Raw genomic sequence first — 26274 nt, forward strand, 5'->3', positions numbered from 1 at the left:
GTGCTTTGAGGAAAAGAAGAAGCCTAGATTATTTTTTTTTTTTTCTGCTGTTGGTTTTGAATCTAAATGCACTTTAGGGTTACAGAAAGTGGTAGCATTTTTGTGACTCTCACTCTTCCAGTGGACCTACTGGATTTTTCAAGTTATGTGGGTGAAAATAGGGGGAAGATAATAAATTGTTTCTGCCCTTTCTGAATAGGACTCTCACATGTCTTCCCCCAAGCCCACCAACAAATAAACACTCAGAAAATACTTTAAAATCAGTCCATCTGTGAGGAGCAGAAAAATAAAGCAGCTGAGTGCACCAGGATGATGCACAGGGTCACACCACCTCAGAAGCTGCTGATTTAACCATCATTTCCTGTAAATTTGCAGCATCAATGCCTGGCACGAGGTGGAAAACAGCAGGACAGCTCCCTGCCAGCTTCAGTCCTGCAGCAAGGGACAAGGAAATAATAAAGCAAACAAATATAAGGAAGTGAAAACTACTTTGGAAATGGAAACTGAAAGAGAAGTCTCTCTAAAACCTCATTAGCAATAAATTAGGTCTCAAAGGAGGTATTAATACTTCTAAGAAGGAAGGGTGCCTGAAGCACCTGCTGAACAACTCTACAAGCATTTTTTCCTGCAGAATAGAAAGTGCCATCCTAGTGCTGTAGGTAAGAAAGGATCCTTCAAGCCTTGCTTGGGAAGATCAAGACAGAGCCTGAAAGAAGAGGGCTTCCAAGGAGAAGTTTCCAAAGCGTGCCAATCCCTGCAACTCAGCACCATTCCAGGAGGATTCAGTTCTTCCTCACTGGCTGTCACAGTGCTACAAGCAAGTTAGAGTAGAAAAAATTCAGAATACTTTGTTGTTTTTCTTAGCTGGAAAAGAAAGTGGTGTTAGGTGAGGGATAAAGGAAGGAAATTTTAAAGAGGAGCAAACTGCTCTCTGCGGTTTCACCAGCTTCAATTCCAAATCCACTGGCAGACAGCACAACAGCACTGCCAGATCAATCCTGTCTCCCTTCAGTGTTATCACCCAGGTTATTTCAGGTCAAACCAGCAATGACCTTCCAGGAACTATAATCTGAACCAGTGCCCCTTCCTGGCACCATCCCCCATCCCGTATGGATTGCAGGATGATGACACAATCACTGCTTCTCCCACCCAACACCTTGCTTTGCCTCCAGGAGTGCTCTCTGCCCCCCATCAGCTCAGAGGGCAGCTCCATCTTCTCCCAGACATCTCTGGGTAATATAAAAGAAGCTGCTGAAGGACAGAAGAGATATGAGAGAAGACAAGGATCACAAAAGGGAATTCAGTTTTTATTTACAAAAAAAAAAAAAAGAGCAATGTAGTGTTGAAACAAAAATCAAATTCAATTAGTTTTCCTCGATTTGAATGGCTACAAAAATAGATTCTACCCAAATCCATAAAGCCAGTTAACAGTACCATAACAAACAAATCCCAAAATTACTCATTCAGATACCACATACAGCAGTCACAGGGATCTAGCATATATTACTTAATGTTTTCTTTCTTAAAGTAAATTTCTAAATGTTTCTGTTAAAACCCATAAGATTTTAAAAAAATGTACAAAAAATAATTGTTGGAGGTAACAGTGTGCGTTTATTAAAATCCTGCACCAAGGCAGTAAAACATTTATAATTTAAAACCCAGCCCAGTAGAAAAGAGAAATGTGCAAACATTTGAATGTTATATGTACTCAGAGGCTTGTGGTACATCAGACCTGGCATTCACTGCTGTCCTAAAGCAAGGCAGGCTCCAGCAGGAGAGGTCTCCAAGAGGCACTAAAGGGGAGGCAGAGGCAGAAGCACAGGAGCTGCAGCTCCCCAGTCTGGCTGCTGGGAGCACTGGTGCCTTCTCCCCAGGGACGGTTTGCCCAGTCAGTAGTGTTATGGCACTCGATCCAATGCCAGGAAGTCCTCGATGAGTTCTGGTCAATCTGCTGTAGGAGGGAAGAATGCAAAAGCCATTTGAAAAGGCAGGCATTGAAAGCTTAATGAGAGCTAATGAGCTGATACACTCAGATTGCTGCTGGGAGCTCTGGCTACCTCACCAGTTCACTTTGATAAGGGTAAGAGTCAGGAGCCTTCAAAGGATTTTTAGCTCTTCCTTTACCACTGGTGTAGCACATAAGGTGCTGAATAATGCTCACACACCACTCAGCCAACAGATTCCCACCCTGAAAATTCAGGTCAGAGTTCTGCACAAAGCATTTAAATAAGCTGAAGCTTATGAAGAAATTTCATTCTACTTTATGCTTCCTTTGGCTGCTTCAAGTATCTTTAGCCTCACCTACCTCCTCCATTACTTAGTCCATGTCCTAACTGACTTCTTGCCAAATTTCTTTCTGCATAGCTTCTGCAATGACACAAGAAAAGAGGAGATTATTGCAATGCAGTCTCATCCCATCCACTCCCAGATGCTGACAGAAGACCAGGATGAGGTAGTGTCCAGAGGAAGTGCACAGAGCAGAGCATGTCAGGCAGTCACTGATCCTTCCACACCAGCAGTTACCAATCCCACCAAGCTTCCTGCATCCTTTGCACACAGTAGTCCTTTGCCTACACTTGGTAGCCCCTGACCGTTCCAGGGAGATGAGATAAAGCCCCGCAGCCGTGGTGGTAGCTCAGCTCTATTGTACAGACAGAATGGGAGCAGAGACACTGAACACATCCAAGGGACAGTGTCAAGCCAGGATTAAAACTCCAGAGTCCCATCCTTGACCAACTAAGCCCATGTGGCCTGCCCTTAGATCAGTATGGGTTGACACAAATAGAAACCTGTATGCGAATACTCAGAGTCCTGTTCCTTGGGGATGTGGGAATGTGATCTCTCCTGCTTTTCGGAGAGAAAGAGACAAAGCATTATTCATAAAAAAAAGTCAAGGGACAGCATGTGAAAGAGAACCTGCCTCTCATTATTGCCCTTTGGTAGCTTGTGGGATGCACACATGACCAGATTCCAGCAGAAGGATCCCTGCCATCAAGTGGGCACCCCCCTGCTGTCACCTCGAGCTGCCCTCCCCTGCCAGCCCCAGCCATCAGGAAGAGAAGCTGGTTGATACTCACCCTCTGCCCCCCTCCAGAGTACTCTGGATCTCCTTCAGCACTTCTGGAAAGCAGAGGGTTAAAGCAGTGAGCCAAACCAGCAGGGATCTGCTTTCAGGCAGCTGCCTGACCACATTCCACCTCCCCACTAAACAGCCTCCAGAACCTGCCTCCCACAGCTCAGAGGTCAGTCCTTAGATCATCACTGCCTCTTCAACCAGGTTTTTACTGGGCAGGCTGGCACACAGGACTGAAGCAGTCATTTGCCAGAAGAAACGTTGCCAATCCCTGTGTAGCAGAGCCCAAAAGGAACTGTCTGTTCCAGCTGTCATCTTACACAAGTCCTACTGGAAATAAAGATCCTTCTCTTATCTCAGCAGGGAATGCAGCTCTGCAGAACAACCCCTGCCCGAGGGCATGGCTATCTCTCCAGCCCCTCATTTCTGGAGATTCAAGAAAACCCAGCATTTCTACCAGTAATTACAGATCCCTTGGAATTGAAATCCACAAAATTCCCAGCAGCTATCTTCTTTTCCCACCCAGAAAGGCACCTTCCCTCTCAGCAGCAAGACTTCTTCTCACTCACTTTCATCATTGAGTAAGGCATGTTCCATCAGCCTCCCAGACTTCCTTTCTAAAAAAGAGCAGGAAGAAAAGCTTTTACCTAACAGTATTTTCCTGAAAGAAGTGCAGTTTTGGAGAAATCCACAATGGAACTGGATTTTTTTCCCCATGTTAACTACTTTTCAACTTTACTGAATGCTTCACAACTAATCCTTAAAGTATCTCACACACTCAACTGGGTTTTTTTTCAGCAATAGTAGTTTGGGTAAAAAGATCTAAGTAAGTTCAGACCTTTCCTCCAGCAAAAACTCTATTCTATCCTTTAAGGGAACCTTCTACATGCAACTTACTTCAGAGCTATCACCTGAAATACAAACCAGGCAGGCCACAATGTTTTCTGCACATCTCTCCTTATTTTTCCCTTTCTTGGGTAGAAAATATCAACTGTAGCAATAGGAAAGACATTTTGAGGTTTACACATACCGTGCTACCCTCAGTACACTTATTTTTTCACTTACCATCTTCTCCACAGTCACCTGGAGTCTTTCCTGGTCCCCTAAAAAAGGAAAGGAGGCAGAAAATGATTACTGATGCTGAGGAACAGGGGTGCAGAGAATTCTTGTGTGTTCCTGGCAGCTACAAGAGGTTCCAGTGTACATCAACTAAATGGTTTGCTGAGTATAGGAAGGGTTTCACCACATATTGGTGATGCAGAAGTCTGCAAGCACCACAGAACACTTCTAAACTCTTGGAATAAAATTCCTGTAGGATCTCTGTGAGTGTCAGATCTACTGTTACTTGCTGATGTCCCAAGAGGAGAGGAAGAACGCTGTATTTCCCTTCACAGAGCAACAGCTCAGCCTCAGCACTTGGGAACAAGCAAAGCAAACCAGGGCTTGCTCTGAGTTTGTGACTCCAGCTTAGGGATAGCAGTTCCAAAGCTTCCTGCTTTGTCCTACCAAATGTATTCCAAGTAGGAAAACCATCAGGGAGAAGGTTCCATTTCCTGATGCCAGTCCCTCTCTGGATGTTAACTCCAAAGGGGTTTTCTTTCCTCCCTACTCAGACACGGTCAGTGTGCAAGAGTGTTACAGACATTACCTGGATTTCCTTGTAGCATTCTCTGTGCCAGACTTGTGCACGTGATTGTTGCTTGTCACTTCTGGCACATCCACAATGCACCGGGGCTCCACCAACCACTTGGTGGAAAGGGAAAACCTCTCGAACTCCGATGGTGAGATCAGATAGAAACCTACAGGGGATTGGGAATTTGTAAGGGCAATTGTCAGGAAACAGTTCCAGAAACAAAGGTGATCCTAAAAAAGAACAGATCTAGGCATAATCTATGTTTGGCAGAAAGGGTTTTCTTTTCCTTCTGTCTAAGCAAAGAGAGATCATTGAGGAAGATATTAACCCAGCTCCTCTCTGGTTAGCCTAGGCTCTATGCAATTTAGTAGCAATTTCAAGTTATGCTGAGACATAATTCTGTTCGCCTGTCCTGACACTTGGGAAAAACAGCACAGAAATACACAAGAAATTAACTGGAAAGCAGTGATCTGTCTTCAGCAGATGTTGGATCCCAGTTTTGCAATGTGAGTGCTGAAACACGGGCTTGTACAGGAGGCAGAGTGGAGCCATTTCCCAGAGCCCCCTGCTTAGAGAACCATTCCCCCCACACCAGACAAGAGGAGGGTGGCCAGGTGGAATTTATCTAAGGGGCACATCCAAGCTGAAAATCACTATTCACTCCTGTATTCATTAGCAGGAATGGAATAAACTCACTCCTACTTCTTCTAAATCATGTGTTGGTACCTGTTGGCAGCTGGTACTGCCCAGAAACACACAATGAACACATTTCTGAAATAGTCCCACATGTGTACAAAGCCAGCTAAAAAACACTAAGCTGTTTCCCCTTGTCTCAAATGCACAACAAGAGGGATGATCTGGGAGGAGCCCACCTCACCTTGGCCATATTTGGTGAAGACACAGGATGCAATGCCACTCACATCCTCTTTGCGGATGCAGGGGTAGCGGATCTGCAGCTTGAGGAAGGGCAGGGAGATGATCTGGATGTCTCCCAGGTTGGTCAGCACTGCCAGGTCGTTCTCACTGTAATCATCAGTCTTGCAGCTGCCAAAGTTGGCAACTGTCACCTTCCGTACCCTGCAGCCCTCCAGGGCTGTCAGCTTGAGCTTCAGTTTGGAGCTGACCTTGGGCAACGTGAAGACCTGTCACAGAAATGAGACACTGACACCTCTTCCTGCACAAAGGCAGCAGCAGCTCCCCAGGACATCTGCTGTTCTCTCCCTGGATAATGTCTCCATTCAGAGGGAATGCACACAGGTGTAACCAGAGCCAACCCCCTGCTCATGGCATGAGAACGAGTCAGCCACAGGCAGTGTGAGAATTTCTGTTCTGACATCAGTTTTACCCTTCAGGCTGTAACTGCACTTCCCTAGTTTTCTGAAACTCTTCCCCTATTTGGCTACAAATTAATACAGAAAGAGAACGGGGTTTGAGTTAGTGTGCAAAACAAGAAACTTTCAAGCTACTTCAAAAAATACCTACAAATTTCTGCTTCTGCACTAACAACAGGAAAGCTCTTACTCAAAAGCAAAAGCAGCCTTGTCAGAAGAGAGTAATGTAATACAGGCATAACATTTTTATATTCAGCATGTGCAGCACTATGCTGAACACCCAGTTTGCCAGCACACACCTGATTTATGGACTGTACTGAAGTGCTGCTCCAGGGCTGTTCTTCAGGTACAGGAGAACAAGAGCTCCCAAGAGTCCTCTCTCCACTGAGCAGTGCCCAGTGCTTTAGCAGATTTCATGCACAATTCAAAGGCACCTCCCTCCCTCAATAGGTGACACTCACCTTAAACTGCTCTTCAGATACCACCAGCAGCTGGTGGCTGCCTTGCATATCAGGACTCTTGGAAAGGTCATGTGCTACTTCTAGAGGTTCTGGGAGGGGAGTGCTGCGTCCATCCAACACAAGTATCCCCACAACAGGAGCCCTGTGCATCAGCTGGATCTCTTTGGCTAGACAGGCAAGATAAGGAGGAAAAACAAACAGAAAAAACAAATAGGAGTCTAGTCAGAAACACTGTTAGAAACTCATTCACATCCTCTCAGCACTGGAGACCTATATACTGTGGTTATAGAGATGCTGCCTAAAAAGATTTGGTAATTGAAGGGCATTAGGGCATTCTGACTGGACTGATGAAACCGTTGTCACATAAAGACAACAAGCCCAGCTGTCAGAACAACAGACATGTGCAGTGAGAGTTGATGGCAAACTTCAGTAACAGCTGACACAAATTTACATTTCTCAAGTGAGTAGGAAATGAGGTTGAGGCACATCAAGCAGTGCTGGAGCTCCAGTTCAGCTGTTGCAGCAAGCAATGCTTAGCTCAGACACTGCCACACTTGGCTCCAATCACTGATAAACAGCACTAATTGAGTGACCCTGCTTTTCTGGCCACAACTCCTGTGAGTGATGGCTCAGACCCAGCAGAACCCTGCTTTCACAAAGCACTTACCCTGCTCTGCCCTCACAGGCTCATCCATCCTCCTCTCAGCTGGAGGAACACGTAAACAAAAAGCGTAGACTGTCCCTCCATTGGTGCCAGCCCACAGGGATGGGCAGTGCCGGGAGCCTGCAGTGACAAAAAAGCCCATGAGCAAGGCACCATCCATGACATAACAGCTTTCCCTGGCTAGACAAAACCTCCCTCTGTTTGCACCCTAAATAACTTCATATTAGGGGAGACCTGCCAGGCAAACTGCAAGTTCTTAACATTCTTTTCCCAACACATGTCCACCGGCAGCCCTTGGAAAAGGCACTGCACGTGAGCAAAGGCAAAAGTACCACCACATGAACCACAACTGCAGTGTCCAGTTTTCACACATTTATATCACAGATGAGTAGAGTAAACTTGTGCATGCTATCAGTTTGGGCTCTGATCCACAACCAGCCACCACCTTCACCAAAATTAAAAGTCTCTAACAGAGACAGGGGTGAACTTCAGAGCAGTAAGAGAAGGAAAAGTTTATACTAAAAAGTCAGATGCAAATCCAGCATGTTTGAAAATGATACATAAAGACTTGATTCAGAGATGAACTGCCACTTGCCTTGGATTAGCCAGCAGCCCAGAATGGCTAAATAACAATTCTATATGACAACATATGCTCTTGTTCTATATTGGTTTTCCAGCACAGCACAAAGTAGGACACAGGAGGTGCTGAGTTTTCCTGGCAGTAAATCCTAATACACTCCTTGGCAGAAGTAAAAACCCATTTGGAAGAAGAGAGAGATGCTTTTCCTACTCACTGTCTCTCAGGAAGGTATCAGCAAAATACAAGGTTCGCACAAAGCCAGTGAAAGAGTCTTCTGCTGAGCGTGCTTCGATCTTGCGCTGCACTGGAGCCAGTTCCATCTCCTGCAACGCATCCTGGTCAAACCTGGCATTTGCTTCTTGCACCTTTGCAGGTGAGGAGACACTCTGTCAGTCAGGGATAGACACAGCAGGGAGAGAGAGGGAGCGTGGAAGCAATAGAAAGGCACAGCAGAGTCACACCAGTGAACTTGTCATCTGAACTGATCTTCTCTAAAAATGTGCCTGTTTTTATCTAACAGAGCAACATCAGAAATTGCCATTTTTCCCTCATACCAAGAGCTACTGGTTTGATAGCAGGGATGAGACCACCTCCTGCTCTAGGCAGGCTCAGCAGCCTCCAAGCTGCAAACAGACAGACCCCAAAAAGGTGAACATCTCACCTCTGAGGAATTCCCACCACCACCTCGTCGCTTCCTACTGGACACGCGGCTTCTTCTGATCCGCCGGAAGGACTGACGGAGGGACTTCTTCAAGGACTTCACCCGAGACAGGGGACCTTCTAAGGCCAGCTGGTCACTGGGATGCAGTGTGCACCTGGAAGAGGGAGACAGTAGCCACGTGGTCATTTTCTACTGGGTGACAATCACTCCCAGGAATTCAATAGCATACACACAAATGTTGGAACACACTTATATATTCTGGAAGATCTTCAAGGATAGAGAAATAAGAAGCAGAGCTTCTTGCTACTATGACAGCTCTTGAGAAATCACTTCTCACATCTTGCTTTGTTAGTAATTCCAGGTCATCATTAACATAAGGTACCACACACCCCCTGGCAAGATAAAACTTACTTGACGAAGACCAGTCGCTTCTGCTGATGGTCAAAAAGCCCAAACCCATGACTGGTACCAAAGGCCACAAGCTTCCACTCCGAGTGCAGGGCCAAAGAGGTGACCACAGCTGGTGGGTGGCATTGGACAAGGACAAATGGCTGAAAACCAGCTTCAAATCGAACGGGCCCATCTCGAGTTTTTAGCTTCTCGTGACCTTTCCATCGATAGCCCTCTTGGTCCTGCAGGAGATCTGCTTCAGCATGGTCCACCACGTGTTCTGCATCCTCATCATTCAGTTCCATCACCAGAACCTGGAAGAAAGAGAACAACCTTTAGTACAGCTTTTGCTGTGCAGGCAGATCTCCAAACTGCAGCCTTTCCCTACAGCTGCCGAACTACAACACCTCTTAGGACATATAAATAACAGCAGATAATGTCTAAAATACCAACTAGAAAAAGCAGAAAATCCTAGAATTATTTGGGCTAGAAAGCACCTTAAAGATCACCTAGTTCTAACCCCTGCCAGGCACAGGGACAACTTTTCTGCTCAGAGTTCCATCCTACCTGGCCTTAAACACTTTCAGGGATGGGACATCCACAACTCCTCCAGGCAACCTGTTACAGTGCCTCACCAACCTCACAGTAAAGAAGTTCTCCCTATCTAATATCTAATCTAAACCTGCTCTCCGTCAGTTTGAAGCTACTCCCCCTTGTTCTGTCACTCCAGGACCTTGGAAATAGTCTCTATCCATGCTTCTTGTAGGCTCTTTTCAAGTACCAGAAGGCTGAAATTAGGTGACCCCAAACCTTCCCTTCTCCAGGCTGAATGATCCCAATTCTCTCAACCTTTCCTCACAGCAGAGCTGCTCCATCCCTCAAATCAACTTGGCCTCCTCTGGATTCACTCCACCAGCTCCATGGCCTTGCTGTGCTGGATACAGTGCTCCAGGTGGGGCCTCACCAGAGCAGTGTCTCATGAAGCATTTCCAGAAAACCAATTTACCGTGAGATAAATGAGCATTTCAAATTTTAGCAGATCTCCAGATCGGACTGAAACCTGCATTGAAAACCATGTTTATGTTGATTGTTCATATTCCAATACCTGTCCTGCTGTACCAGCTACAGCCAAGTATCCACTGTATTTACACAGGTAGATCTTCTGGATCCCGAGTCTTGGATCATCACTGTAAGGATCGAAGGTACCAACCTAGGCAAGAGAACAGAAAGGGGCTGGTCTTTAACTGGGGCAGGAATCAGAACTCCCCAGGTTTTCAGGATGTTTCTACAAGCAGCAGCTCTCTTACCTTGCGGAGTGGAGGCCATTCATCTTCCCCCAGGGTGTTCATGTTGTCATTGGGATCAGCATCTGTGAGGAACACTCTCACTGTGCTCAGCTTATAAAGGAGGTGCAAGCAGACACCAGAGGCATCCCAAAACCTCACTGTGCCATCCTCATGCCTGGAGGGGAGGATACAGGAGCACACATCACACAGGAGAACAGCACGTGGAGGGTAAAACAGAGGGGAAAATACAGAACCAAAAAAAATGAACCACAAAGAGAAAGATTTTTGGCTACTTGTGTATTTTTTGTGGTTTTTTTGGTTTTGTTTTGTTTTAGGTTATTTGGGTTTTTTTAATCCAGGTGTTCTTGGTGATCTGACACCATTATGTTAATTTAAGATTATGTCAAAAAGACATGGAAAAGGCAAAAAGCTTAGCATATGGAAGGAGAAACTCATCCAGGCAAAAATACTGTTACTGCAAGGGAAGGGAAAAACTAAAATAAAATTTAAAAAGTCAAGCTTTAATCTTAGGTGTCCAGGTGAAAATTTGCAACACTCTTCCAACACAAGAACATGCTCCATCAAAGATGAAATCTGAGGAACAGCCCACTGAAACTCTCAAAAGTGCTTTGAAAAGAAAATGGTACATTTTTATGAAATGAGACAAGCTCTTGCTAGCTACTTCCACCTCTTAGCTAGAACTGTTCCTGCTGATCAAAGCAGACAGGAGTCCAAGCTAACCTCTATTTTAAGATTCAGAGTGTAAGGTAGAGGGAAAAATGCTTCAAAACATGAAAGATTAAGCTCCACTTTTACACTGCTGCCTTTGAACCAGGCTGGATTAGTGCCTGCACTCCTACACACTTTGAGAGTAGGGGGAATGGATAACACATCAAAACTAAAAATCAGCCACTTTCTGGTTTATCTGTGGACATCATGACCTGTTTGCTCAGAAGCAGCAAAATAAATTTGCTTTACAAAGCCAGCAGCACAGCTACACTAAAGCTGCAATCTCTGTCCCAAAAGATGTGCAGACTTTAACTCCCCAGAAAAACCTCAGTCAGAAAAGGGGCACTGGAAGTGGAAAAGGCTCCCTGATGGTTCTCAGGTCAGTATACCCACCCTGTAAGCAGCAAGTCCCTCTGCGGAGGATCTGGAGCGATGTTGGTGCCACCATCAATTGGCCACGGCTACAAATACAGTAAGAGAAGTGTGTGACTGCCTAGGCAGTGACAGTGTGGAGAGAATATAAAGTCAGCAGGAGGGCATGAACTCCAGTGCAAGTGGGAGTGAAACAGTCCATGCTGTCAGCTTTTGTTTGGATTAGATGCTCCCATTCTGACACCAACTATGTCTTTTAGAAGGCATTCTACACATTTCCCCAAGAAGCTTCAAGCTTTTACATGAGAACTTTGTTACCCTTGACGGCTGGGAACACTCAGACTTCCCCTCTGGCTTGTCAAAGCTTAAAAAAATATCACACTTTAATTCCCCAGTTTAATTGTACTGGTGGTGCTTTGGGAAAAGCCTCTCTCAACCCTGTTAAGAGGCAGGACCGTGTCTGGTGGGGCTGAACCCTCTGCAGATCATCAGCAACACAGACCACCCACACCCTGGGCAGTCACACTGACCTAAACACAGGAGGACACACGGGGGGGACACACATCTGCCATACCATACTGGAGTAGTGAATGTTCTGCTTGCTCCCAGCGCTGATAATGCGCTCCCAGAGTTTCAGTGGGATGTTGGAGACGTGGTGAGAGCAGGTGATGGCTGAGCAGTGCAGGGAGGCCAGGTATGGAGGGTGCACTGCTGGCCAGCCTGCACTTTTCAAGTCTATGACCACGAGCTCTTCCTCTGCCAGCACCACCAGGGCAGCAGGGTCTTCGAACTCTGCAGAAACAACGCTTACTGAAGCTGACAAAACCGACGGTCCAAGGTCAGTGCAAACAAGCCTCCTGTAAGGCTGCTTTGAAAACTGTAATCACACAGCTTCACATCAATATTTTTGTTGGAAAAAACCTTAAATGCTTCTGTGTTAAGTGGGCCTACTGAGTATGAATGGATCTGAAGATACTCACAGATTTACTGCAAATTTGTGTTTCTTTACATCACTCCTGGGACTGTGATAGTGACTTTTAATAGATTCCATTGCAAAGTAAAAAAATTTGTTAACAACAATGACTAAGTAACACAAAGTTCATACTTATTACTGTAACAGCCAGAATTCCAAAGACTTTACCTGCAGCTAATTAACAGCACTGGGTGGAAAGACATGCATACACCCAGCAGTGACCCATTTAGTGCTGTGTTAGGACCACAGTCCATCCAGGCTAAGCTGCTTAAACATGCTAATGCCTTGGGTTCTGCAGAATGTTTCTCTGCTTGAACTGACAAGTATTTACAATTCAACTCCTTTCATTTTCTCTTCTTCTCATATGTTGTGACACATCCTCTAGACTTTCTTTTTAAAGATGTGTACATCACCTAATAATTCTTATATGTATTAGGAACAGCTACAAAAGAAATATGTTAATGTAACTTGACTGGTGACATATGACACAAACAAGAATTTTAATTCTAGTTACAGTGGAAAATCTTGAGTGAAAAAAATTTAGTCTACAAGGACATTATTGCAGCAAGGTTCATGAGTCAGCCACAGCAGCAAGCTGGAAGGGAAAATCAAAACCACAGACTAATTCACAGCAGTGACAATTAAAACAGCTACAGAAATCTGAGTGAATATAAAGCTGGATTGGGGTTGATAAACAGTGAGCCATTAGCAAACTACCTAACTCAGCTTTTCTCCAACCTTTCCTCCTGAACTGTACTTTTACTTCCCTCCTTTACTTGGTTAATTACCTGGTATACACTTGCAAGAAGGCACATACCAACACTGTTCACTCAGCAAAATCAAATTCAAGTAATTAGTACTTGGCATCATTAGTGAGGCACCCCAAGTTTCACCTTTGACTAGGCCCAGCCACAACACATCACTAATTAGTTCAGTTTCTTCATGAAAAAAAATGTTTTCTGTTCAGTTTTACTTTGCTTTCCTACGTACCAACATTTGCAGTTGCCCACAGGATTCCATAATAAAATAAATATCATCCCTGTATGGCAACAGCCCTGCAGTTTGCTGTTGCCAACATTAACCAGAAGTTAGTGCTCTGTTTTAACATTTTTTTCCCTGCAAAAACACACATCTGAGCTCATTTCTTATGGCAAGAATCTATTTTAAGTTGCTGAAGTAGCAGGCACAGTAGTTTGTCTTGATTGCCATGCACTCACCCACCTCATTTGAAAAAAAAAAAAAGTAACAGGAAGGGCTGGCCTTTTTAAAAACTGTTTCCACAGCATATTCAGGGTAGTGGAAAGTCACCAGCTACGACCATGCTCCAATGCAGAAGCTGTGTGCTTATTAAATTAAGTGGCTTTGGTATACAATTAATACCTTGGTATTGCCATTGCAGGGAAGACTGCTTAAGGGCAAACAAGGCAAGCTACGTAGATCCACTAAGCTTAAGCAATCAGCCACAAGGAAGCTTGTCAACCACAGAAACCTCATGTTGTTGTAAAAAACTTCCTCACCTAAGTGCAACAGTTTCAGGTTCCTGTAGCAGCTCCTGTCTGAACCCACCAGCAGTGGTGTTAAGGGGATAATTCAATTCTTGGGAAGTAGAAATATAAAGCCTGTTTGTTCAGTTATTTCATCCTAAAGGATTTCTAATCATATCCAGAATGTGAACTCTAAACAGTCCAACTCTGACCTAAAAACTCAGATTTCTATTTTTATATTTTTATTTTATCTTTGAGACTTTTGTTCCATCATCCAGAGTCTCCACTCTGACAATTTCAAAGGAAGTAAAAGGGTCTTCTTCGTTAACAACAAAAGGTATTGAACTCCAGGTACCAATCAGTACCTCAAGTTTATCGGCACTGTGAGCTTGAAGGTTTAGACCTGTAGGTTCTGCACACTTACAAGATGCTTACAAAGACAGTGTTGTGCAGGGAAAATCAGTAACAGACACATACAGGCACTTCTGCTCAGTTACACTACATTTCTCTGCTCTCTTCTCAGTGACCTGAGAGGGTCTCTTAAGATTTACGAAGAGAGGCAAGAGGGAATCCAAAAGCTGTTTCTTTTCTGCCTCTTTTCCCAAGACATTCCTCCCTGGATCTGTGCTCTGCTTCCCAGAACAGGCTGGAGGATCCAACATGCACCGACAGACTCGGATGTGTAGCTGTGGCTGTCACCACCCTCCCTGGCAGGACACAGGACAAATTGGCTTGGAAACCAGTCTAGCAGGCAAATCAGAGACTAGAAAGCCTGAGAAGATCCAGTAACAGAAGATTTACTTACAAGCTCCTAAAAACAATTTGCAGTTTAGTCTGATCCAGCTCCCGACACTGCACATTTTTGGAGCTTTAAATAGCATTTTATACTCGGTTACTCCAAGTTAGCCAGAAGCAAGAACTACACCAGCATTAAACAAAGAGTTCTTGGGGGAAACCCTTTACAGTTTCATGAAAAGGAAGAATGTACAGTTACTGCAGAAGTGTGGACAAGAAAGCTCTTTAACAGAAGCAAGAATCTGACAAGCTCTACACAATTCCAGGAATGAGAACTATTCAGTTTACATTCATGATCACCAGCAGTAAGGAAATTAAGTTCTCCATATACTGACCCTTGGTTCTATGTCACCCTTTGCTGATTTATTACCCAAAGCTCCAGACACAAATCCAGGTACTAATTAAAAGAAGCAGTGTCTCAGTGGGAGTAAATACTGGTTTGAATTATTAGACTCCTTTGAAGTGCTATTTTCAAACAACAATATTCAGACTCTCATTTCATGACTTGGTTATGTCAAACGTCCAGCTCAAACAGATATAAGCTTAAGAGATCTTTTCCCATTAACAGAGTACCATAATTTATTTATTTTTTGAGGAATGTATGGCATTTGTAAGCAGTCTTTACTTACACCAGTATTTTACATTTCAGTTTTAAATGGGAACCTTTCACATCTGGACTCAAGGGTTTTTGCCAAATGAATTGATTTTGTGGTTCTCTGCTGAAGTCTCAGAAACTCCCCAAAACAACTGATCTCTTTATCACATTTCCTATGCTATTTATACCAGGCAGATTTCCACACACGTACACAGCTACCCTAATTCCTCAGTAATACTCTTCCATCACATACCTGCAGCAGGATCTGAACTGAAGATTATAAAGAAATCTATCACTCGTGAGGTAAAGTCAAAGGCTGTTTGCTGGCTGCCGTGGATAACAGAGATACTGTGCCGGTCCCCATAGCTAGCCCGGGGCATTCCTCCTTGGAATATTATGTAAGGAAGCCTTAAGAGAAAGAAAGAGTTAAAGTGGTCTGTGCTGAAGTGAGGAGCAAGAAAAAATTTAAAGAAATGTCAAAGAAAGTTTGACAATAAGTTGGTATGATGTTATTCTAAAGGGTTCATATGGCATTGCACGCTGCACCCTTCAAACAGGTGAGAGTGAAGGAATACACTATAAACTCACCCATTTTTTGTTGTCTGCCAGTAGATCTTGGAGATGGCCTTGCAAGGAAAAGGACCTGAGAAAACAGAGTTATTTGCTACAATTCAAGAAATATATCTTTACATCAGAAGTTGCTGATTCTGCTCCAGCCAGGTCACCTCACCCTCCACCACAAGGGGAGCCACCTAAATTAGTAGAAGCCAGCACCACCTCCCCAGGTCAAGCCACATCACACAAGTCTTCTGGGACATACTGACCACAGAGCTCCACAGCAAAACACAGCTTAGGCTCAGGGGAAGTTCTAAACCATGCTGCTGATGGCTACCAGGGAATGGAAGTGCTGCTGGAGGAGCTAATTAACTAGAAAGGATTGCTAAAGTCACAGTGATTCCTGAAACTAAAATAAAGTGATAGAGATTTAGAAGCTTTTCTGCACTCAAAAGGCGAGGTCATCTCCATTTGATGGTTTCCAGCAAATCAGAAACTTAATCACTGCTCAGGTTGACAGAAAATACACTCAGCTTACTATTAATTACACAGGATCCAAGCAATTCCTGCTGAACAGGACACCAGCTAAAACGAAGAGCTGAATCCCCAACACCCTCCTTCCTAAGGGGCACTAATATTGTCAAGACTTGCTCTCCATGTTCAGGACAGACTTCAGCAACACAAAAGAGTTTCAAATCCAAGAGAAAAACTGCTGAAATCCCTTAGTTCAGGCTCACAAGTTGTTCAAGAGGCACCTCTGCATTTTTCTATTAAACACCCAGGGAGAACTGTGACTTGAATGCCCTGCACAGGCTCAGAATGAGTTTAGACAAATATACAACAGTTAAACCTCACTTACTGACCATAAGGCACGGTGTTTTCCAGAGGCTCTGGCTGCCTGTTGTCACTGGATACTGGCCACTGGGTGTAACTTCCATCAGAATGACAACTAATTAATTTACTGCCATCCCTCTGCCAGTAGAGGTTCTCCAGTTGCTGAAAAGAAAGCCATACAAATGACTGCTCTTCACAGACCTGTTATCTCCCCAAAACAACCCGTTCTTAGTAAAAAAGGAGCTTTGTCAGGCTCTCCCTGCATGTGATTTGTCTTTAGAGTGTCAGTGACAGCCCTTGCTGCCCTGCTGAACTGACTCTGGATTGAATCAATACCTGGCTGCCCAGGAAATGGTGTGTTGCTTTGTTATTCTGCAGGTCCCAGAGGACAATCAAGCCCCTGCTGTATCCAATTAGGATCTGGGAATGGTTCTTGGGATGCTCCCGAAGGGCTTCCACCAGTTCACAGGATCGCCTGTTGCAGTTATCTTCTGGTATCCTGCAGGAGCAGAAGAGAAAACCAAGAGAAGCTGATTCCAGGTACAAGCTGAAAGGACTGTAATAAAAGGTGTAAGAATGAGAAATTAAGTGACAAAATTAAGATTGTAACTTAATACAGTCTTCCCACAGATCCTTCAAGCAGCAGAAGTGTCTTATGGGAGACATCACACCAGGCCTACTACATGGACGTGCACCCAGTCCCAGTTTCTTCTAGGAAAGGCCAAGGTTTAAAATGAATTCCAGGACTGGATCCCAGGACTGTAAAGAGAGTTTGAACCACCCACCCTATTCTCTTACAGAATAAAGGTAAAACGGAAATGTCAGCAGGAGATGTGAAGTAGGACAGTTTTCAGCAGCACTCAGCAGAGTGACAAAAACCCCATTTGAACAAAGAAGCATCAGATCTCCTGCCAGTGGCTGAAAAAACAAATGGATAATTACAGCTAAACAAAATATTTTTTTTCCAAAACTAAACACAAGGGCTAGGGCACAAGGTTGCAGATTCACCCCAAGTGAACATGCTGTACCTCCACAGTGACAACATCAGGCTGGACCAGGACAGAAATTGTTACTTAACGCACACCAGGACCAAAAGTTACTTTCATTAGAGTCAGGCAGATAAGGACAATGCTTAACACAACATTGAGGCCTCAGTACATAATCTGGGGTGACATTTTAACAAAGGATGTGTCTGGTAATGGGATTCCACCTCTTGTTTGCTCACTCACCGCTGCAGCACGGCCTCGGGGGTGATGGTCCTGTCCTCCAGGACTCGGAACGAGGGCAGCTCCACCACAAAGATGTTGCCACTCTCTGTGCCGAGGTACAGCACTTCCCGTGAGGAATGTGGAAGCACAGCTGTTACCTGGGTGGCACTTGGTGGAGAGCTGGGGATGCAAAGAGACTCTTGTTACTGAATTTGGGAGAGTTAACAACATAACAGGGACATTTACCAGTGTCATTTGTTTTGGAGGCATGATTCTTTTTTAAGAAGGAAAACATCAGCTTTAAGAGAAATCATGTCAGATATTTTTGCCCTGTGCATGGACAAAGAACCAGACACCTTTTTTCACACAATGCTAAGTGTTCTTAAAAATAGCTCACTTAAAACTGGCAAGATCAAGTGAAAGTAAAACCACAACAGCATTTCAAAGTCTGACTTAAGGCATGGTTAGATTTACCTAACCTTAAGATTAACAGCTCCTGTACTCACAGCAGTGAATGCATAATATTTTAAAAGATGTCACTATTTGCAGAGCACTTTTAAAAGCTGGACTCCCATGCCCCAGCCAGCTCCTGGATGTTTTCCATGGATGCCCTTTCAATGGATTTGGAGGAGTGGCAGGCTGTAAGAACTGGACAGGCTCTAGCTTTAACAGTAGCAGAATTTTCTGGCTTGCTTATCCCCAGACCAGCTCCAAGCCTTACCCAGGTGGCCCTTTGAGGGTGAAGCGGTGCTCTTCATGCAGCTCAGATGCTCCTTTATGCTGCTTCAGGCTCCAGAGGTGCAAGCTGTTATCATCCAGCAGTGTCACCAGCTGGCACTGCAAAATCACACAACTTGCTTTTTTCAGAACACCAGTATTAAATATAACACAGTAAATTTAGCAGTAGAGTTGCTGCTGTTCATAATTCCCTGCTAAAACAGGACTGGGGAGCTGGTTCAGTTTTTTATGGCAGTGGACAAACACTGCAGCAATGGGATTTGGGGGGTGGAGGGAGACAAGAAGTAGCCTAGAGGCTAAAAGCCTTGTTGTAAGAGCACAGGTTATCACTGAGGGGGATGACAAGGATTTAGGCTGCTGAAGAAGATAGGCCTGTGCTGTAAAGCCCAGCCATGCAGCTGCAGGCTGTATCTCACCTCCTGGCTCAGCACAGGTTTGCTGAACACACCCCAGCTTTGGGTGGGGCTGATACACTCTGCTACACCACACTCCTCACATTCTTCGTGTCCAACCTCATTCTAGAGGGTTGTGTCAGAATCCTTTTATGAGCCCAGCCCTGCTGGCTGGATGTTCAAATTGAAGCATTATACCTGCTGCAGCCACACCTGGTGCAACACTCCCCATGGGAGTTTCAGTTTATACCATTAGTTAAGCAAACAGACACTCAAAACCACCTCAAGAATTAAATCCCTCTCATAAAGAAGCCACTTGTGCTACACTGGGGGCATCAGGCAACGAAGTCTGTGACCAAGACACCAGTCTGACAGTCAAGGGAAAGTGGTTAGACAGCCACCAGACATTTGGAAAATTCTGCTTTCCTATTTTTAGAGTGTGGCAATAACTGTTCAGCAATCCCCAGGAGCCATAGTCAATACCCCCAAACACAAAGGAAACAAACTTAACAGCAGATGAGGTTAGGAGTGCTGTTTTGAGCTCCTGAAAATAATTAGATCAGCTCAGCAGCATCTCCTGTTCTATCTGTTGTGCAGAGGAAAGACCACCCAGTCCTACTGAAAAAAGAGGGACTGCTAAAGGAAAAGGAAGTTCTTGCTTCTGCAGCAGATTGCCTGAACTATCCTGGCCTTATTATCATTCCTAGGATGTTGCTGGAGATAAATGACTAACACTTATGAACAATAAAGCTACTCTTTAGTTTAAAGCTTCTCTTTTAGTTTTACTGAGCATCTCCACAGCAACAAGCGCTGCTGAGAGCACAAAATACACTGGGATAAACATTCCCAAGCAAACAGCTTTTGAATATACTTGGTAATAGGAGCCCAGATCCCTGGAATAAAATCAACACCTGTTTAGGAGAGATCTACGTAAGTACAGAGGTACTGAAAATGCACTTACCTGATCAGGTATGAAGTGAATCTGCATTACAGTGTTGTTTTCTTCATGTAAACCCATGAACTCCACCCCAGGAGCACCATATCTGATGAGTTGGTTGAGGATCTACAGTTTTTAAGGTGACCCACAGCTACAATTAATTGATAAGAAGCTTGCTAGCAAGCAGACAAAAAGAGATTAATTTGAAACCACATTTTACTGTTGGTGAGCTGGACTGCAGAGAATCAATGCAAATTTACTTTTGATTTTACATGCTTGTAAAATTTGAAGGCTGTGCTCACTGTGGAGAACAGGGAAGTTCACGTCTTCCTTCAGTATATGCAGAAGAGGTGCCTGGACCCTTTTTTTTCCTCAGGGATGTTCAGTGGTTTCCCAGACACTACAATCCTGCTTAACTAATTTGTAACCAGGAGACAGATGGCTACTGCCTGCATGTGGAGTCCAGCCTCTGAGCACAAACACCAGCAATGAATGATTAAGCTGGCAGAGACAGCACCAACTTTTCCTTTCTGGGCTGGGTGACATGCCTGTTTTACAGCTCATCTAACTCTCTGCCATGAGAATCATCTCACACACACAAAAATCAGACTGGACGTCATTAGCTAAAAAAAAAAAAAAAATTTACCACCTTCAATGTTTAGGTCTTTAATTCCTGGATAGTCAAAAACTCAGGAAGTAGAAAGCATTTCTGACTTCAGCTTTAACCTTTGAAATAGAATTGCTTTAGGAAAAAAAAAAAAAAAAGGAACCCTGCCCCAAATATTTAAACAACCCTGGAATTTACAATGTGAAGGATTGTTAAACTTAGGCCAGATCTAGTCTGACCTTTTGCATAGCAAGAGCAGAGTCTTGTTTAATATCTGCATCAGCTCAGCTTCTGTTGGAGCTGCAGCTCAGCTCTTGGAAAGATAATCCCACCCTGATCAGACCAAAATCACTCCAAACGCTGGCAAACTGTTTCAGTGTTCCAGTAACCCTTGCCTGCAAATTCATACTTAACCTAACTTTTGAAGTGTCTTCAAAGCTGCACGAATTCTGCTGATGTTAGAGAACTCTCACCCCAGATGTTCAAAGGATACAATTTGATGGCTCCTGATCGTGTCCCAATGGCCATGAGTCGGAAAAATGGGCTGTAGCCCAGGGCACTGGGCTGGTGGGGAAATCCATGTTCCACAGTCTGGGGGAGAGAAGGAACAAGGATGATCACAGCTTGTTTCATGGGCATTGCTGGGCAGAAAGTCAACATGGCATGGCAGTCTGAAATACAACACTTAATGGCAGCTTTTTCTGCTGAAAGGTGTTCAAACCTTTTTGATTTGCTGAACAAACAGCCTAATGATGAATGTGTGCCAAGAATCCCTGGCTCCACAGCCAAGATATCCAAAAGTATAACAGAAATGAAAGAGAAATATTCTGAAAACAGTAGCCTGAATAGCTCTTGATGTTAAGATTATAAATAACTCTGCATAAGCACAGCTTAGTCATTCAATACAACACATTCCATCACTCCACATCAGCTGCACTTCTGTAAACCAACTTCTCAGCACAATTTCAAAGTCTGACACAAACACTGTGTGTTGTAAAGTCAGCTTTATCTATCAAATTCCTCCCAGGTCAGCCTTCCTAACCTCTTTTTGATAATTGACATGAAGAAATGGTGCAAAGCAAGGCAGAGCTATGAGTGAACACCAGTGCTCATCAAGGAAATGAAACAGATTTCCTATGAGCAGTCAAGAAAACTAATGTAATCTGTATCCATTTTCCAGAGGGAACACGAGGAGCACTGGAATTTAATGAGAGCAGGAGCCTGCTAGGCCACCTCAGAGTAATTCAAAGCCATTTGGGACTAAAAGGATGTCACTGTCATGGGGAGCAGTGCTGCTTGGCCTTGGTGGCTTCCTCAAAGTACAAATTACAACTGCTCCAGGAGGGAGATTTGGAGCATTTTTATTACACACCACACTGAGCATTTACACACCAGGGAATACTATCCTGCCATACTTACAGGATGCCACCAAGCTGCTTGGAAAACAGCTCAGTGAGGTTTTCACAAGTGCTAATGCACAGCTCTTATCCTGGTTTAGGCAAAACCAGTATGCACCAACACACAGCCAGGTAAAGAGGGCTGGTGTGCCCACAGATTAACAGGGAAGATTAAGAGGGATTCTTCCTGGAAAACACTGATCCTTACAGGCCCAACTTCTGGAAAATATAGTCTTCTAAGGCAAGCTGGCCAGTTACAGCATAGGAATCCATTATACTCACAACTGAAAAAAAGAAATAAAAAACACTTGTACCTCACTCCCATCCTAATTTCCATCATGTCTGAAGCAAAGCTACCACATCACTTAAGTTTTATGCTTTATTCAGCCTAAAAGTAACACCTGGACTTTATTTCCTGCACAGTGATTTCCCAACTTAATCCCCTGCACGAGAATCAAATGGAGCTGGTTTCATTTCCGTGGTCAGGCCATAGCCTGAGGTGCCCCAGCTGCTGCAAAGCACTTTCATGTCCTGCTCAAAGACATAGCACAGGAGGATCCAGCTGACTCCAGAGTCTGCCAGTTTGCTTTGGTTTTACCCATTTGATCACAATTCCTATGCTGCAAGAAAAGACCTCTCTCCTCTAAATACTGGATACCCCAGCCTGAGGTTCCCTTAAGGGAAGATGAGCCTCTTTAGAAGATAAAACCGAAAATATTGGAGCATTTCCCAATCTTCTGCCTGCCTACTCATTAGGCTGGGCAAAAGAGTAGATAGTAATTTTTTTACCTTTTATAGGTAGTAAGCCAAGATTAGTACTACAAGCTCCAAGACCACTGAGTTTACTTCCTCTTTTGATAACTTAATCTCCAGCCTTAGCTATTTATATTCTAAGAAGGTAACTTAAGTGTTACTTTTGCATTATTAAAAACAAATTTTGAGAAGTCCATCTTTTTACTGTCACCCTTGAAGCTGCTGCTAACCAAGCTTTGCATAACTACACATATAAAACTTCCCAGAGAAGGCTGTATGAAATTAGGAATTTATCAATGGACGCAGAATTGAAACACAGCAATCCAGCAAACCCAGCAAATTGAATCCAGCACAGGCAAAGAGGAATTCCTCTGCACTGTGATAGCTACTGAGGCAACACAGAAAAGCTTCCTAATTGTCAAAGTTGTGGGAGTATAAAGCTATGGTACAAAATTCCGGGAAGAAGATCCAAGGTAACGTTATCTTAACAACAAATCAGACATTTAAATGAATCAGGTGTAGCACAGGCAATAAACACCATTCCACTCTCACCCAAAACAAAGTGAGGAACTTGTTAGGGAGACACCAGTGTAACTCTCCTGATAGTTTTAGTTTCAACTTGTTCACAGTCACTGCACTGTCATGTTATCAGCATAACCAGGTGCAATTTTCAGTGACACATCAATTAGAAACTGTGATTATTCTAAGATTTCATCCAGCCCAGAAGGTAAAGCTTTAGCCACAACTCTTTGAAAACCATGACTTATACAATACTGCACTGCCTGTTAGGAAGCTGTCAACACCAGCTTTAATACTGGCCTAATTATATCTTGGGTTTGATGTGTTAATTTGTAAACACATTAGACAAGTCAATAAAAGCTTTAATTTTCAAGTATGAGACCTATGAACTGCACAACCAAGTGTCTATGATTCAGTAATAATAATAGGAGGGTGATTTTTTTTTTCTCTAGGTTTTCATTCAACCAAAAACTTGAAGCAGCCCCCATTCCAACAGATGAATTTGCAAAAGAGAAGTATCAGTAACAACCATAGTGTGCTACACAACTGCTCATGGAGAGCAGTAAATGCACTAAAGGTTTCTGGTAGCTCTGAAACTTCAACCAAGATGCCCATAAGATGCAACAAAGATAACTCCCTTTTATGTCATCTGTTTCCACAGCTGGGCAATAAAGGCTTCAGGGTGGCTTTTGAGCTGCATTTGACACCACCAGAGTCAGGCATTCACATTCACTGTCCTGATTACCCAGATCCTTTCCTTGTACTTATTTGCACCCAGTTGTTAAATCACATCAAGCCAGCTTTGGGTTGCCCTCCTTCCCTCCCCTAGGCAGCTTTCATCAGCCAATCCTTTCACCTGCTCAGCAGGTAAACGCAGCAAGGGGGAGAGAGGGGGGCAGGAGGTAGCAGAGGTTACAATGGAGCCTTTCAGCAGAGCTGAAATTCGAAACTGGAGTGCCCACAACGTGCGCTCCTTCTCAAAAGGGCCTTTGTTTCTATGGGGAAAGGTAGGAGTTTTTTTTCATTCTCCACAGATTTATCAGACTCAAGCAAGCCTGGTGTCAGCAGCACTGACAGAAATGCTTCATGTCACTCATATTTACGGCAGAAAAAATGTGGCCAAACTGAACAGTTGTTCCCAGCCTACACTAAAGCTGTGCCAATGAAATTCAGCTCTTTATCCTTTCACTTGTCTCTGCTTCTCCTCTCAGACTGCTCTATGACAGAGCAGAGACAAACCCAACCACAGGCAATGCAAGCCCTGTCCCTTTGTTAATTCATCTTTTGAAGAAACAATGAAACCTGTATGTGGTAACTCCACTTTGCTTAGACACTAATTCAGATTTCAAGTAAGCTCTCCATCACACCCATCAGCAAAGGGGCAGGAAAGCTGAAAATGGGGAAAAATATGAAGCCATAAACTAAATGCAATGCTCCCAGTTGGGTAACACTCAGCTGTAAGACAGGCTGGTTCACCTGTGTGTTACCCATCATCTAGTCTGACAATGCCAGCCTGAACATGTTTCTTCTGCAGGGCTTGGACTGAGCCAAAGGCATCCAAATACTACGTCCAAAAGCAGGATAAACTCAAAGAAGTAGACTGCCAAGTCCACATACCTTATCCTTCATTCTATCCACTGAGCTAAAAACAGATTCTTGCAACAGGTACACACAAGTATGGGAAGTTCTTACTCACAGAGAGAAACAGATATGCAAAGCTAAGTGACTAGCTGAATTTAGGAAGGTGTTTTTTGAAACAAACACAACTTTGAAGACAGTTTGAAGTGCTAGTCCAGTCATCAGTCAGTCCTTTAAAACCATCTGGACCACCTCTTATGCAAAACAGAAATGCAAGAGCGAAGCAGTAAGAAGATCACAGCCTCTTTATACTTGACAGAGTAAACAAACAAACAAAAATCCACCACTACCAATTAAACAGACTTTCTAAATTGAAGTCCATTCTAGGTCAGTGTGGTCAAATATATTCCACTACACTGACACAAAATCTGTGTGGCATCATGCATTTATATTCAACTTCAGTGTAAAATGAGGGCAGGAATCCCCAGCACCTTTAAGGTACAGACCTTGCCTTTAGTCATGACCAGCATCACACACTGAAGAGGTGCAAATCCACCATGCAATTTCTCTGATCAGCAACTTTACAGGCCCACAAAATATTTCCCAAGCAGGTTCTTAACCAGAAGTCTTTCAAAGACCTCAAATAACAAGTGTTTAAAAACCTGCTTACCAGCACTAATGTGCTTGCTCTAATAGCACATTAGACCAGGACAATCCTGGCACACAAAGCATTATGATTCTTGGCTCCTTGAAGCCACTACCTTCAACAGCTCAGAATTAAAGTCTGACTTTCCCAAATTTTCTCAGTCTACCTAGCTGTGAGTAGAGGTTTACTGTATCAAAGGGTAGAAGCTTTCAAATGACCCACTATCTCTGGAAATACTGGAATGGGAGACACAAAACTTGGGGAAAAAAAAAACCAAACCAAAAACAACTCACTTTAATGCAAGAAAAAAGTAGAATGTAAAAAATTCTGGTATAATGTTCATTCCCTTCTGAGTCTTATTAGAAAAGAACAAGTTACTGTGGCTTAAAGGTGCAAATTAATTTTACAAGGCCTTTAATTACCAAGCTGTTAATGAGAGTAAACCATTAGGAAGGGTCCAAAGTAGTTGTCTCCCTAGAAAAAAGATGTCATACTTACCTTCAGGACTGAATCAAATGGAGTCACAAATCCTGATGCCAGCTTCTAATATATTTGGAAGTTTCCTTCTACTGAAAAAGCTAGTTCTTTCAACCCTGTTTTGCATTATCCAAATTAGTGTCTCTCTGGCAGGTAAAGCTTAGCCAAACTACTCATAAGAGAAAGGCAAATTCAAGAAAGAGCCATCCCTAAAATAGCAAAGTTTTTCCAAGGTATAGATCATTTTAAATGCTTATAAGCAACTCTGACCCATCCCTGGGATGTCTTTTCTGAAGCTGACATTGCATTTACCCAGACGCAAACAACTCAAACCTGGTCTGCATTCACTGATTTTATTACTGCATCTCCACTAGGATTTCCTGGTGGTAGCAGGCAGAAAACAGACCCAAAGCACTCTTGAGCTCCTTTGTCTCCCCAGTGGTAGGGAGGCATGCATGGAATTGGTGTTGCTCAGTACCAATTACATTAAATAATTTATCTCAAATATCCACTTCAAGTATCCATCTACACTACAATTCTAATGAATCAAGGAAGTTATTTCCTAGGCTGATTTCATTTATCCATTACACTTTTCAGCAAAATTCC

General features: G+C 43.7%; 1 protein-coding gene across 13 annotated transcripts in view; it reads right to left on the reverse strand.

Annotated features, from left to right (window-relative positions):
- Positions 1-1286: 1286 nt before the first annotated feature.
- LLGL2 (LLGL scribble cell polarity complex component 2) overlaps positions 1287-26274 on the reverse strand; it is a 33101-nt gene continuing 8113 nt past the window's right edge. For 3 of the 13 annotated variants that reach the window (XM_086856758.1, XM_086856759.1, XM_086856754.1), the window contains exons 3-27: positions 20792-20889; positions 19716-19797; positions 18346-18461; positions 17646-17804; positions 16753-16915; positions 16446-16578; positions 15616-15670; positions 15281-15435; positions 11755-11972; positions 11202-11269; positions 10101-10254; positions 9899-10003; positions 8815-9107; positions 8404-8557; positions 7957-8107; positions 7166-7282; positions 6499-6665; positions 5584-5848; positions 4722-4872; positions 4139-4176; positions 3643-3690; positions 3078-3120; positions 2790-2844; positions 2306-2367; positions 1287-1951 (exon numbers count right to left, since the gene is read on the reverse strand). In XM_086856758.1, the coding sequence (XP_086712884.1) occupies positions 2314-2367; positions 2790-2844; positions 3078-3120; positions 3643-3690; positions 4139-4176; positions 4722-4872; positions 5584-5848; positions 6499-6665; positions 7166-7282; positions 7957-8107; positions 8404-8557; positions 8815-9107; positions 9899-10003; positions 10101-10254; positions 11202-11269; positions 11755-11972; positions 15281-15435; positions 15616-15670; positions 16446-16578; positions 16753-16915; positions 17646-17804; positions 18346-18461; positions 19716-19797; positions 20792-20889 (3042 nt within the window). In that variant the 3' untranslated portion in view covers positions 1287-1951; positions 2306-2313. Of the gene's footprint in view, positions 1952-2305; positions 2368-2789; positions 2845-3077; positions 3121-3642; positions 3691-4138; positions 4177-4721; positions 4873-5583; positions 5849-6498; positions 6666-7165; positions 7283-7956; positions 8129-8403; positions 8558-8814; positions 9108-9898; positions 10004-10100; positions 10255-11201; positions 11270-11754; positions 11973-15280; positions 15436-15615; positions 15671-16445; positions 16579-16752; positions 16916-17645; positions 17805-18345; positions 18462-19715; positions 19798-20791; positions 20890-26274 lie in introns of all 13 variants that reach the window. The other 10 variants (XM_086856756.1, XM_086856757.1, XM_023938615.2 and 7 more) reach the window with 5 other exon arrangements.

Source organism: Cyanistes caeruleus, chromosome 19, assembly GCF_971803275.1.
Source record: "Cyanistes caeruleus chromosome 19, bCyaCae1.hap1.1, whole genome shotgun sequence".
NCBI lineage: Eukaryota > Metazoa > Chordata > Aves > Passeriformes > Paridae > Cyanistes > Cyanistes caeruleus.